Source organism: Cebus imitator, unplaced genomic scaffold (genome assembly GCF_001604975.1).
Source record: "Cebus imitator isolate Cc_AM_T3 unplaced genomic scaffold, Cebus_imitator-1.0 Scaffold160, whole genome shotgun sequence".
NCBI classification, from domain to species: domain Eukaryota; kingdom Metazoa; phylum Chordata; class Mammalia; order Primates; family Cebidae; genus Cebus; species Cebus imitator.
This window is the reverse complement of record NW_016107475.1, coordinates 2,355,115-2,370,840: the sequence shown is the minus strand read 5'-3', so window position 1 is coordinate 2,370,840 and position 15,726 is coordinate 2,355,115. Positions and strand designations below refer to the sequence as shown.

Sequence of the window (15,726 nt, the reverse complement as noted above, 5' to 3'; positions counted from 1 at the left end):
AAACAGACAATAAAGTACCAAGAACTCCAGTATCCACAGCATACTTCTCATTAGACTTTGCTGTGAAGACCTCTCACAAGACTACTTAAAGTCTTATGAGAGGTATGTTACCTCATTCATAGCAGTGTAAGCTTAATCATAACCATCACAAATAAAACCAAACATAATAGCTATAAAAATAATTTATAACCAAAAATAAAATGGAATAAAGAAAATTTTAACCAAACATGATTTTAAGTTGGACTTAAACTTCACTTTAAAATTAATTTAATAAAATTTAATAAAAAAATGTTTACAACAGTCACATACTCAAGGAACAACATGAGCCAAGGCAGGAATAAAGTAATTTTATGCCTTAAAAAAATGTAAAAAAATGCAGTTATTAGATTAAATCTGCTACAATATGTTATACCCAGTTCTGAATGTGTAACATTTTGAGTCAGACTTCAGGTCAAAGATAAACATTAGCTGTAGCTTGGTCAACCAGCCTTTTATTAGGTGACAAGCATTTTCTTAAAAGGCCTGATAATAGCTATGTTAGGCTTGTGAGCCACATAGTCTCCTCTTAATTATTTAACTCTGCTACTGAAAGCAGCCACCAATAATACATAAATGAATGAGTGTGGCTGAGTTCCAGTAAATCTTTACTTACAAAAACAGGTGGCTGGCCCATGACCATATTTGTCAACCCTGTCCTGCAATCTAAAAGTGACTTCTCACTAACTCTTTTCATCAAGTCAGCTTTACTCCCTTTCAAACACTTTCACATAAACTGTATTAGTGTTTCATTAAAGCCTCCACATATATCAATGAGGCAAACATAACAGATATTCTCTTGTTTTGTAGATTAAGAAACTGAAGCTAAAAGGGGCTGATTTGACCTAAAGACTTCTAAGACCTGAGACTAAAAACCAGGCCTCTGTTCCTTTTCTAACGCTTAACCGAATCTTCCAAGGCCCCAAATGAAACATTTAAATCATTTGTAAAATCCTCTGCTGAACCCCTGAGTTCTTTTTAGCAGACTCAGCCATTCACAATAGACTAAGAATACCTGCTCATCTGTCTAATTAAATTATTAACTTCAATTCTGAAGTTAATTCAAATCCTTCTCTCTTTACATGATCCCAATCTTCCTCCATTTAGGCTATCTTGTTATTTACAAGTCTCCTAAAATATTATTTAATCTTCAAATCACCAGCAAGAAAAAAGGCAGTACATCTCCTTAAGGAGGTATAAATTTTTAAATCATTTAATAAGAATTTGTGAACTCAGTAATCAAAATATGGTAAGAGGCCTAAGTGCTTAACTTTGCAAAGCTTATAATCTAGTTGAGAAATACCAGATGCATAAATATGAAACTAAGGAGTGACTCCATGTAACCTAGGTCAAATCCAAAAAATTTAAAACAAAGAAGAAATGAAAAAATGTAATTTACAGAATACATTGTCATAAAATACATGCCTTACTTGCTCTTGACACCACAGAAATGCCCTAAATGTTGTATAATGAAAGTTTAACAAATACTAAATACCTACAGACACCCATTTGATGTAGTAATAGTATAGTCCAAAAGTTAAAAGTAGATCATCTTTTTTTTTTTTGAGACAGAGTCTCACTTTGTCACCCAGGCTGAGTGCAGTGGCATGATCTTGGCTCACTGCAACCTCCACGATTCTTCTGCCTCAGCCTCCCGAGTAGCTGGGACTACAGGCGTGCACCACCATGTCAGGCTAATTTTTTGTCAGTAAAGACAGGGTTTCACCATATTGGCCAGGCTGGTCTTGAACTCCTGACCTTATGATCCACCCGCCTTGGCCTTTCAAAGTGCTGGGATTACAGGCGTGAACCACCACACCCAGTCCACATTTTTTAAAAATTATGGGAGCTAAAGGTTTTCTTCTGTTTTATTCTAGTCATTGCCATGAAAGAATGTATACTGGACTAACTCCCCAGCCAAAAACATTGTTGAAGATAGCTGAATTACAGGACATGCCCTCACTTTGCATGGCAGTATGGGACTGGAGAAGTAATCATGCAAGTTGAAACTAAGCAAAGTGATCTTAATAACTAATGGGTACAATTATGATTGTTCTACAATCTTTAAAAAAATGTCAAAACATTAAACTCTTACTGTTGGTTATAAATGTACACTAGAGGCTGAGCATGGTGGCTCATGCCTGTAATCCCAGCACTTTGGGAGGCCAAAGCGGGAGGATCATTTGAGGCCAGGCGTTCAAGACCAGCCTGGCCAACATGGCTAAACCCTGTCTCTACTAAAAATACAAAATTAGCTGGGCATGTTAGCACACACTTGTAACCCCAGCTACTCAGAAGGCTGAGATATGAAAATTGCTTGAACATTAGAGGCGGAGGTTGCAGTGAGCTGAGATTGCGCCACTGCACTCCAGGCTGGGTGACAGAGTGAAACTTCATCTCAAAATAAAACAAAACAAAATAAAACACCACAATAAATCTACACTTGAAAATAAAAAGTTTTTAAAAATGCTAATATTTATTTAGTACATTATAATTTAACACATTAGAAACACTGAGAACTAAAGTGTTTTATTTTTAAATTTTATTTAATTATCATTTTTTTAAAAACAGGGTCTCACTGTGTCACCCAGGGTGGAATGTGGTGGCATGATCACGGCTTACTGTAACCTTGAACTCCCTGGGCTCAAGTGATCCTTCTGCCTTAGCCTGACTAGGAATGCAGGCACATGCCACCACGCCTGGCTAAGTTTTAAATTTTTTGTAGAGATGGGGTCTTGTTATGTTGCCCCAGCTGGTCTCCAACTCCTAGCCTCAAGTGATCCTCCCAGTTGGGCCTCCTAAAGAGTGCTGGAATTATAGGCCTGAGCCACCACACCCAGCCAAAAGTGTTTTCTATAAGAACTATAGTTTGAAGAGTGCTTGCTTTCTCAACATATAACTTATGGGCAAGCATCTTTCCTATGCCTTGGTGAACTGAAGTCATTCTTTCTACATTTTAATCAACTCCTAACATGTTATTATTTGTATTTCAATATCATAAAATGCCTGAGAGTTCCTTTAATATGAAGTTTTTATAGCAACACTTCCTTTGGGACATCTTCGTCCTTTTGTCACAACTACGTTCCTTATTTATGTCAATACGTTCGCCTTTACTGCATTTAAGTTCCTCAATAAGAAGTTCCCTTGGTTGCATATCTAGTCTCTTGAAGGGCAGCCATGTCAACACTTCCAAAGTCAGCTATTGCTTCTATAACTCTTTCTATTCAAATTTCATTCCCAACATTATCAGTTTGTTTCTTTGTTGCATTTTCATCTCTCTTAGCCAATTCCCTTTTTCAATTACCCATTTTTATAAAATGTTACATGGGCTTATTGCTGGAGACAAGAAGGCAACACAACTACATGCTTTGCCATCTGTGGGTAAAATGAATAACAGAAAGGAGAGGCCAATCACTGACAGACATGCAAAGCAGTGGCATAATTTATCACTGATCATAAGCTCATCTGTTGTTATGTAATGATTCCTGGACTAAACTAGCAATGACGTTTGCATTTAATGTAATTATGTACAGTTAATATATCATGGTAATTGAAATTTGAACCATACACTTGGGGACCTGGTGTTATGTAACTAAACTATGGTAACTGAAATTCATGCATACTGGAACCATGGAAAGGGAGGACTATCTGTACATAAAACAACTGTTTAAAGACACTAGAGGGTGATCAATGCAGGCAAGATCACAGAGTTATATTCTCCAAAACGTGAAGAATACAGAGATGAGCACCACATTCCACTTAGCTTTTTCCTTGAGAGTATTTTCTAAACCACAGCAAGGAAAAAGGGAATTGAAGCACAAAGCAAGTCTACTGTCCTGAGAAAGCAGAGGTTGGAGTTCAATCCCCACACAAGTGGAGGTATCTTCGTACACACCCAGGATTTTCCATTTTGTCCACAGAAAGGTCATGCCTGAGGAATAAGAACCACATTCTTAGAGTAACGGCACTTCGTTCAGAAGCCAATCACGAGTTTAAACGACATATGCCATATGTTAGGGGCTAAGCAATCAGTGTAATGCTAGGGAATCGAGGGACACTGAAAGCAGAACGTAAGGAATGACTAAAGTAGTTTCTGTGCAAATCTGGGCATGGAGGCTAAAATTTAAACTTGTACTACCAATTCTAAAATGTATCAATTACTCACAGGGTTATGGCTGTATCATATTTTATAAAGTGGTATTCCAAAATTAAACAGTATTATTATATTTACCATTTTGTAATCCCATCCAAAGCTGTTTGTGATCTTTTTTCTGCATTTCATTGATTACTTGACTTTTATGTTTTAAAGCATCAGCTTCTTTCATACATGACATAAAATGAGCTTCAATTGCATCCTTGGATGGACAGTGCAGAAGGTCTTTTTCTGGAAAACTCTATCAAAGGAAAAAAATACACATATAAAACAGGTAGACACATTACAAAATTAACCTCTTAAAAGAGCACTATATTCCCTAGTTTTTCAATTTTCTAGTAAACCATCTCTTAGCACTACAATAACTCAAAATATTTTAAAGTTTAACTTAAAAATCTTTAGCTATCTAGCCCATTTTATACTTTTCCCAAATAATTCTTAGGTGTTTTGTGACAACATGAAAAAAGCCATCAAAAGGTAATAATTTGGAAAAATAGCTTTTCAACTGATCATACCAAGTATTGGCAAAGATGTGGAATACAGCCCTCACTTTCTACTAGCAGAAATGTAGAATAATAGTATAACCACTTTGGAAAGTCTGGTAAAAAGAGCAAACACGCACCTACCATCTGACCCAGCCATTCCACAACTAGGCATTTACTAAGAGAAATGAAAGCATTACGTCCATATAAAGACTTGCCACATGACTATTCACAATACTTTTATTTGTAACAGCCCCAAACAGGAAACAAATCTAAATATCAACAGGTAAATCAACATGTAAATTGTGGTAAAAACTTAATCACTTTGAATATGTAAAGCTTACTGTAAGTCAATTTAGATCTCAATAAAGCTGTATAAAAGTAGATTTTAAAGTCAAATAGCTAAATTTACACTCTATAACTTCACTGATTCTTTTAGGCAGCTAAAGAAATGATCATTGGACATATAAGGAGTTATGCAAATGAGAGGACTGATGCACATTTCACTGAAAAAAAGGATAATAACAGCTAACAGTTACTAAACACTTACTGTGATACTGTATTAAAACTTTTTATGTGGATGATCTAATTTAATCCTCACAACACTTGAGGTAAACATTATTATCACTATTTTACAGATGAAAAAAAGTTAAAGCTTAGGGAATGTCTAAAGTTTCGAGTGTCATTCAGCTTGCTAGTCATGGAGCTAGGATTTAAAGCTAATTTGACTCAAGTCCTATCTTTTAACCACTATAGAGTATCACTTCCTCCAAAGACTTACATATTTAAGATAATCATTATATTCAAACATGATTTTACAGTTATTATCCTATATATCCTTTAATAAAAAGAGCTAAAAATGGCACACAAAAAAAGCAGCATTTAATTATAGCCTACTAAGCCTATTTACAAACAACATTCAATTATCCCTGTCATGGAGTTTGATACAAGAATGAAATGAAATGATAAGGAAAGAAGCTCCTGAGTAACTATGAAACACTGATGGGAAGCAGGAATTAGAGAGAAAGCGGTTAAATATCATTCCTCATCTTGCTCTAATAAACTTTTTAAAATAAGTCAAATTTATGATTCATATACAGTGAAATGCAGAAATCAAGACTACAATTAAATGAGTTTTGACAATAAGTAACTGTCAGCCCAAGTCTAGAGCATTTCCATTACCCACAAAAGTTCCTCTGTGCCTTTTGCAGTCAGTTCCCTCATTCCCATCCCAAGAAATCACTAATAACGATGTACAACACCAGATTAGTTTTGCCTGTAATAAAATCTCATATAAACAGAATTGCTGTATTGTGTAATTTAGCATCTTTCACTTAGCATAACACTTTTGAGATTAATTCGTGTTACTGCACATATCAGTAATTAATTCCTTTTTGTTGCTGAGTAGCATGCCATTTAACGAATACACTACAATCTGCTTATCTAAAAACTTGTTAATAGATACTGGGATTGTTTCCAGATATCGGCTATTATTTAAAAAGCTGCTATGAACATAATTCACAAGTCTTTTGTAGAAATATGTCTTCATCTTTCTTGGGTATACAGCTGGAAAAAGAAATCCTGCGTCACAGACTAAGTATATGTTCTAACTTTACTTAAAAACTGCCAAGCTATTTGTCAACATAATGTACGATTTTACACTCCCACTAGCAATGTATGAGAGTTCTGGTTACTCCATGTCCTCAAACTTGGTACTGTCAATATTTTTTACTTTAGTCATTCTAGTGAGTTTAATGCAATGTCTCTTTGTGGTTTTAATTTACATTTCCATGATGACTAAAGATGTTGAGTGCCTCTTCATGTGCTTGTTGGTAAATTCACGTATGTTCTGTGAACTAAGTTTTCTGCACTTGTTTCAAAGCAACTACTAGGGAACAAGTTGAGCATAATGTGGATTTTATGGTTACATATGTAAATATTATTCACAAGAAATGCCAGGTACACAGAAAATTTCACCCAGCTAAACTAATCTGCTAGGAACACATACAATGTATACATGTGCACATTTCCAAAATGGACCAGCTACTTCATGTTATCAGCTGTATGCATCCACATCAGGTGCTACAATTACTTGTCCAATTTCAGAAAATCCTCCTTTCACTTCACCTGTCATGATGCAAATCTTCCATGTGCATTTCTGCAAGCAAACTTTGTCTTTGCAGCATGAAATGCCATATTTATTGCCATATTGTATTTCTCATACATATTACCTGTATAAAACTGTGCTATGGTTTGTATTAGGTTCCTGTCTTTTTGTCAGTATAAGTTTTTGGATGTTGTGCCCCTAACCCTTTTCCCCAGAAGTAACTCTTTCCCCCTTCAGTCCTATTGTTTTTATTGCACTGTTTTTAATGGCAAAGTTAAGAACACACACGATGTATTATAGTAATGCCTACAATGAGCAGACATCCTTGCCTTTTTCCTGCTCTCAGGGTGAAACATTCAATAAACCATCATTTAGCATGATTTTAACTATAGCCTTTTCATATATATCCTTTGTCAAACTGAGTAAATTCCCTTCTATTCCTAAGCTTACTATAAGTTTTGATGACAAATGGGTATTAAATTGTCAATAAATGACTTTTTCTGTATCCACTGATTTTTCTATTTTATTCTGTGATTTACATTGATTGAGATTTTTTTATTTCAAGAGGGTCTCACTGTGTCACCCAGGCTGGAATGCAGTGGTGCAATCACAGTTCATTGCAGCCTCAATCTCTGGGGTCCAAGCGATCCTTCCAATTGTCTCCTGAGTAGCTGGAACCACAGGTGTGCACCACCACACCCAGCTAATTTTTAAAATTTTTTATAGAGATGAGGTCTGCCTATATTGCCCAGGCTGGCCTTTAGATTTGGGCTCAAGCAATCCTCCTTCCTCAGCCTCCCAAAGTACTGGGATTATAGGCATGAGCCACTGCACCTGGCCTACAAGGGCTGAGATTTGAATGTTGAATCCATTTTGTATCCCTGGGATAAACTCAACTCAGTCATGGTGTGTATTGTCCTTTTTAATTATTGTGAGATTCAATTTGCTAGTACTTTGTTGAAGGCTCTGGCATCTATGATCATGAAATACACTGGCTTAATATTTTCTTTTAGTGTCTTTAAGAGGTTTCAGTATCAGAGTTATTCTGGCCTCTAACACAAGTTGGTGTCTCCTTTCTGGAAACGTTTGTAAAGATTGACATTATTTCTTAAATATTTTATTTTATTTCATTTCATTTTTATTTTATTTTTAGAGACAGGGTCTCACTATGTTGCCCAGGCTGGAGTGTAGTAGCTATTTACAGGCACAATCCCACTATTGATCACCACGGGAGTTTTGACCTGCTCCATTTCTAACCTGGGCCGGTTAACCCTTCCTTAGGCAACCTGGTGGTCTCCTGTTCCCATAAAGTAACCATATTCATGCTGAACTTAACGTGGAAACCCAATCAGCATGGCACACTATAGCCCAGAACTCCTGGGCTCAAGTGATCCTCCTGCCTTAGCCTCCCGAGTAGCTGGGACTACAGGCATGTGCCACCACGCCCAACTAGTTCTTAGATATTTTTTAGACTTCACAAATGAAACTATCTGTGCAAGGTGTTTTACTCTGTGAGGTTAAAATTACAAATCAAATTTATTTATAGATTAAGAAGCTATTCATTTCTGTTATCTCTTACGTCAGTAACTTGTGTTTTCATTGAATTTGTCCATCTGTCAAATTTATTGGCATAAACTTATTTATTCAATTAATATAAATGAATTATATAATGTACACTCTTTTGTATCTTCTTTCACTTAACATGATATTTTCAAGGTTGTAGCATATTATCAGTAATTCATTCCTTTTGATGACCAAATTATACTCCATTGTATGGATATGTACAATATTTTGTTTATTCCTCAGCTGATGGACATTTATTTCCACTTTGTCTATTATGAATAACACTGCTGTAAACATTCACGGGTAAGTTTTTGTGTGGACACAAGTTCTTTCCATATTCTGCAGATTAGAATTACATATTCAGTTCTCTTGGGAATATTACTAGAACTGCTGGGTAACATGCAAGTATATCATTTGATGACATGACAAACTGCTTTCCAAAAAGGCTATACCATTTTACATTCTCATCAGCAATGTATGAAGGGTCTAATTAGCCTACACCCTCTCCATCATGTGTTACTGTATTTTTTATTCATTTATTTATTTATTTTTTTGAGACAGGGTTGCACTCTGTCACCCAGGCTGGACTAAAGACATGCAATCAGGTCTCACTGCAGCCTCGACCTCCCAGGCTCAAGTGATCTTCACATCTCAGACTTCCAAACAGCAGGGACTATAGGTACATGCCACCACACCAGACTTTTTTTTTTTTTTTTTTTGTAGAAATGAATTCTCATTATGTTAACCAGGCTGGTCTTGAACTCCTGAGCTCAAGTGATACAACTGCCTCTCCCCACAAAGTGCTGGGATATAGGCGTGAGCCACCATGCCCAGCCTTGTACATCAACTCTTTGATGATAATCCATCCAGAGGGTGTGAAGGTCTTTAAAAAAAATTTTTTTTCTTTTTGCTTTTCCCTAAAAACTAGTTATGCTGAAGATCCATCCTTTCACATGTTTACTGGCCATTTATAACTTATTTACAGAAATGTCTATTCAAATCCTTTCACTAATTTTTAATTGGGTTGTCTCTTTTTATGTTATGTCCATATTCTGTACATTAAACTGTTATTAGATGATTTGCAAATATTTTCTCGCATTCTACAGGCACCCCAGTCTTGATTATTATAGCTTTAACATTGAGGAGTATAACCATTATTTCTTACAAATATTTCTTCTGGTCTAGGGCCATACCACCCTGAACGCGCCCGATCTCGTCAGATCTCGGAAGCAAAGTAGGGTCAGGCCTGGTTAGTACCTGGATGGGAGACCGCCTGGGAATACCGGGTGCCATAGGTTTTATTAAAAAATAAAAAATAAAAAATTTCTTCTGGGCTGGGTGCAGTGGCTCACGCCTGTAATCCTAGCACTTTGGGAGGCCAAGGCAGGTAGACTGCCTGAGCTCAAGAGTTTGAGACCAGCCTGAGCAACATGGTGAAACCTTGTCTTCACTAAAACACAAAAAATTAGCTGGGTGTAGCAGTGTGCGCCGGTAGTCCCAGCTACTCAAGAGGCTGAGGCAGGAGAACTGCTTGAACCTGGGAGGTGGAGGCTGCAGTGAGCCAAGATCATATCCCTGCACTCCAGCCTGGGTGGAAAGTGAGACTCCATCTCGAAAAACAAACAAAATATTTCTTCTGACCCATTCTCTCTCTCCTCTCCTTGAACTCCAGTTACATGCAGACTGCCTGATATTATCCTAGAGGCTCTGTTTTTTCTCTACACCAATTTCCATCTCTCTTCTCCAAATTGGATAACTTCTATGAATCTGTCTTTGAGTTCAAAGAACCTTACTTCTGCCAACTTTAATTTGCTGTTAAGCCCATGTAGTAAATGCTTCATTTCAGATGTTTTTCTACACAGTTCTACAATTTGTGATTTTTTTTCTCTTAAGTTATTGAATTTATAGTAGTTGATTTAATTCATTTTTCTGGTAGTACCAAGATGTGAGTTCTCTTAGTTCAGTTTCTATTGAGAGTAAATTTTTTTTTTTACTTGATAAGAACCACATTTTCTTGCTTATTTGCAAATCAAGTAATTGTTGATTATATGGTGGACACTACAAATATGTTGTAAGGATTCTAGATTATACTGACTTCTCCTTTAAGTTTTGTTCTGGCTGGCAGTTAATTTACTGGCAGCTCTCCTTAATTCTAAAAGGCAGGTCCAGAGCAAGCCTTACTCTACAATAGAGATTGGCAAACTTTCTGTAAAGGATTTGACAGTAAATATTCAACACTGTGCAAGTCATACAATCTCTATTGTAAATACTCGACTAGGCTGTTGTAGCTGCAAAGCAGCCATAGACAATAAGTATACGAATTTCCATGAATGGCTTCATTTCAATGCAACTTTATTTACAGTCATCACTAAATCTGTATTTCATGTAATTTTCACATGTCACAAAATATTTTTTTATTTTTTTCAACCACTTAAAAATGTAAAAACTACCCTTACATCATGGGCCATGCAAGAACACTCAGTGGGCCATATCTGCCAACTCCTATGCTGATGTATGATCTTTACTCCAAAAATCATGGCCCTTGTGACATCTCAGGTAACTGCCCAGCAGGTAACCAGATGTCTCTCCACTTTGAATGAGCTGGAATCTAGCATTTCCCAGCATCACAACACTTCCAGTATCTTGTTCCACTCTTAATCCTACAAAATCCTCTCTCTACTAGACCTTGCAGAATACCAGCTTTGCATGTGCAACCCAGGCCTCACCCAAGCACCCAGGGAGAACATACACATATACTTTGGCTCCTTCTTCTCTGATACTCCGACTATCAAGTTCCAGCTACTTTGGCAGCCCAGAACTCCAATTTGCGCATCCTCAGCTCAACTGAACTTCTTTGCTCTGCTTGAGCTCCACTTTCTGTACCACTGTCAGGCAATTATTCCAAAGCACATGGGGCTCACGTTGTTTGTTCCCTTTCTAACGTTCAGTGCTAAAAACAGCTCTACTTCTTATTTTTGGTCCTGTTTTCTATCTGTTGATGACTATAGGAAAACTCAAATACCAGTTTCTCTGTCATGGCTAAACACATATGTTAACATCAATAAATATTAGATGAATAAATGACTAAACAAGCCTTATTTCATAAAGTTCTAAGTGACAGAATATGGCAAAGAATGTGGTGATTAGGTCATGTTATATAGTAAGATTCTGTCTTGCTACCAGACTACCTCTAGACTTTCTTTGTTACCCTGAAGCAAGTAGGCATGTTGGGAAAGTCCACATGACAAGAACTTCACATAGCCTTCAGGTGCTCAGTGCAGCTTATTACTGACAGCCAACAAGAAGACAAGTCCCTCAATCCTACAACCATAGGAAATGAATTCTGCCAGCAAACTGAGTGAGTCTGGAAGTGGATTCTCCCTCAGTCGAGCTTCCAGGTAAGAATGTATCCCAGCCAACACCCTGATGGCACCCTTGTGATAACCTAAGCAGAAGATCCAGGTAAGCTATGCCTAGAATCCTGACCCACAGAAACTATCAGAGAACAAATGCTGTTTTTCAGCTGGTTATAGTAATTTGTCACACAATAACAGATAACTAATACAAAATACTATTGACAGATACTATAAAACAGCTACCAATATTTAGTGCTGGGAAGTGCAGGTGGTGATAGAAGCGAGGGAGAGACCTTGAAGTGCACTCAAGAACTTCAAGAAAGAAAAGCTACCATAGACCTATGTCAACAACACACAAGAGAAGAAGGAGGGATATGGTAAATTCCCTCAAAGAAACACAGCGGCTCTTGGCCTAGCAAGAAAAAACTTGTCCATCAGAAAAGAAGCTTGCTCAGTCACATAAAAATACTCAAGGAACAGTCAGGACCAATGGCAGGGCCTTTTCAAGCAAAATAAACAAGACAGTGCTTGCCCACTGTGCTTGAAAGGACAGTCGGTTCAAAAACCTAACGTGTTATCTCTGGCATTTAGCGGAGTTCAGCACATAAGCACTTATCTGAAGGCTGATCTTACTCTACCTAATAAATGTGAGCGCTCTTACCCCTAATCATTGCTGTCAACATTCAAAATTAAAATGTCTCCTCTCCTCGAAACCAAAATGCACCAAATCAGCACCATGTTCCCAAGAGAAAGAAAGAGAAATACCAAGGTTTTATAAGATTTGTTTAGTCTATTAAACAAACTTTAGGATTTGCAGCAGAATTGGGCATTTTAAAGAGCCCACTGTTTTAATCTGACATCATTAAACTTTTGAATCACATTGACTCCCTTTTTAAAAATTCCATGCACTTTTTTCACCATGGACAAAGCAGAGAAAAAAATTTTTCTTAATGTTAAAAAATCTACATACTGGGCCGGGCGTGGTGGCTCACGCCTGTAATCCTAGCACTTTGGGAGGCCAAGGTGGGCGGATCACGAGGTCAAGAGATCGAGACCATCCTGGCCAACATGGTGAAACCCCATCTCAACTAAAAATACAAAAATTAGCCAGGTGTGATGGCACGCACCTGCGGTCCCAGCTACTCAGGAGGCTGAGGCGGAAGAATCGCTTGAACCCAGGAGACGGAGGTTGCAGTGAGCCAAGATAGCACCACTGCATTCCAGCCGGGCGACAGAGCAAGACTCTATCTTTAAAAAAAAAAAAAAAAAAAAACTACATACTGTAAGCAATCTTTTAATTGCAATGTAGCTTTGCAAGCAGCATGCTTATAGGAATAATCAAAAATAAAAAATAAAAAACAAAAACAAAATACAGAGAAAGAGAAAAGGCAAAGGTGACAAAATGTTAACAAGCAACAAATCCAAGTGAAAGGTATATGAGTGTTCACTGGACCACAATTAATTTTTCTTTTTCTTTTTTCTTTTTTTTTGAGATGGAGTCTCGCTCTGCTGCCCAGGCTGGAGTGCAGCGGTGTGGTCTTGGTTCACTGCAACCTCTACACCCCGGATTCAAGCAATTCTCCTACCTCAGCCTCTCAAGTAGCTGGGATTCAGGCGCCCGCCACTATGCCCAGCTAATTTTTATTTTTAGTGTAGATAGGTTTCACCATGCTGGCCAGGCTGGGCTCAAACTCCTGACCTCAAGTGATCTGCCTGCCTCAGCCTCCCAAAGTGCTGGGATTACAGATGTGAGCCACCACCCTGCTGTGCAATTAACTTTTGTAATATAGGTTTAAGTTTTTCCAATACAAAAAATTGGGGAGACAGAAATGAGATAATTTCCTTGGTACTCTCACCAAGTTTAGGAATCAAAAATGTCCTTAAAAACTAATGAGAAAAGCCCGAAGAAGGTACCATTTTCATTGTTTCAGTAAATAAAGCAAATATGCAAATCTACATGTTATAGAGCAATTAACACTCTACAATTATATTTCTCTTCCAGAAAACAGAAAATACAAAAATTCCTATAAAAATATTAATTTTCTGATTCGCCCTTAAAAGCCTTTCGTTCTATGGACAATTACCATTACTTTTAGATCTCTGTTGTTCTCTAACTCTTGTTAATCAACATGTGGTCTGGTGGAACAATATCATAGCATCATCTATGCACTTGTAAGAAATGCAGAATCTCTGAATCCAACCCAACCCTGCAGAATCAGAAACTGCACCTTAGTAAGAAACACAGGTAACTTGAAAGCACATTAAAGTTTCAAAAATCACTACTGCAGACATTAAAATGCATTTACTATAAACATCATAAACCTATTCAAATCATAAACATCAAAGTCAGTTAAAAATTAGAGGAAATATGTCTGTTTGAAAACTTTTTAACAGTGTTTTTTCCAAGAGTTTAGTCTGAACTACAAAGTAATCCAAATGTGTGTGCGTGGCAGAGGCAAGGAGATCTCTCACAATCTTTAATATTGCACAAAATCTAATCAAAATCTATTAATACCTTTGAAAACAACTGTAAAAGAAATTCTAAGAAGTCTGGTTAAAACACCAACATTATTTGGCATAATCAATACAATACCACAGAAGATAAATGCAGACATATCAAGCGACACAAAATTGTTACTCAATACATCCAATCTGTTGAATGAATTAACTATTTTCTACAACCTTTAAAAACTGCTTCCTCACTAAAAGCATTGCTTTTCTGCCTCAAAATTAACACCCAGTTTCATTATAATCAATCAAGAATCATAAGGCAAGTAAAATAGAGGTAGGACTAAACCAGTCAGTACATGCAATCAAATAAACACCTGAAGATAACCTTTGAGGTAAGCTAGGTCCTTACGCTCCCCTAAATGAGTATATATTAGTATATACTCATTTTTCTATAAAAGTTTTTTTTTATAAAAAATATCTGGGCAATAATTTTTTTCTATTAAAAAAAATCTGGGCAATAATTTTCCTATAACAGGCCAGGATCAGAAAGAGTAAGTAAGAACAGCTGAAAGAAACACACAGGTAGCTTGAATAAACTCTAAATGTTCTCTACAATTTCCTTATTAACTATAAGAGTCTTTTTTTTTATTTGATTTCTCTAATAAACTTTTCTACTTGGAAGAAAATGTATGACATACTAAGGATCCCAAAGAGTTTATATTTATGTGGATTATATTACTGATATTTACTACACTAGAAATTAGAGCTGAAACATTTAAAAACATTAATTCAGCCGGGCGCAGCATCTCACGCCTGTAATCCCAGCACTTGGAGGTGTATGCCACCATAGCTGGCTAATTTTATTTATGTATTTGTTTGTTTATCTTTATAGACAGTCTTGCCCTGTCATCCGGGATAAAGTGCAGTTGTCTGATCATAGCTCACTGAAGACTCGAATTCCTGGGCTCAAGTGATCCTCCTGCCTCAGCCTCCCAAGTAGCTAGGACTATAGGGGGACACCACTGTGCCCGGCTAATTTTTAAACTTTTTGTAGAGATGGGGTCTCACTGGTCTCAAACTCCTGGGCTCAAGCAATTTAATCTTCCTTCCTCGACCTCCCAATGTGCCAGGATTGCAGGTGTGAAGTATCGTGCCCATCCAGTTTATCGTAATAATAATGTGGAATCTGAAACATTATCAATGAACATTTTAAACTGTTACATTAAAATCTCTTATTCTAATGTTGCACTTTGAAGGGATTTTTTTGTACACATGCACTTTTAATGGGTGTTTTTACACATGCATAATCTTGTAATATCAAGCACTGGTAATCTGGAAATGTTGACTGATTTACATAGATTTCCAAATGTTGACACTTTTCACTATGTGAAAATTTTAAGATATCAGGTGTTAAAATGACCACCAATCTCTTCAGAAAATTATTTAAGAATAATAAAGCACCGGGCGCAGTGGCTCAAGCCTGTAATCCCAGCACTTTGGGAGGCCGAGGCGGGTGGATCACGAGGTCAAGAGATCAAGACCATCCTGGTCAACATGGTGAAACCCTGTCTCTACTAA

At 37.0% G+C, this 15,726-nt stretch overlaps 1 protein-coding gene and 1 non-coding gene across 5 annotated transcripts in view; one reads left to right on the top strand and one right to left on the bottom strand.

Annotated features, from left to right (window-relative positions):
- The window catches only part of ATG5 (autophagy related 5), a 179,353-nt gene that overhangs the window by 128,270 nt on the left and 35,357 nt on the right, over positions 1–15,726 (bottom strand). For all 4 annotated transcript variants that reach the window (XM_017543762.2, XM_017543763.2, XM_017543760.2 and 1 more), the window contains one exon: positions 4,268–4,430. In XM_017543762.2, coding sequence (XP_017399251.1) covers positions 4,268–4,430 — 163 coding nt within the window. The remainder of the gene's footprint in view (positions 1–4,267; positions 4,431–15,726) is intronic.
- LOC119473449 lies at positions 9,521–9,639 on the top strand. The gene has a single exon (XR_005202673.1). It is a non-coding gene; the product is annotated as a 5S ribosomal RNA (ribosomal RNA).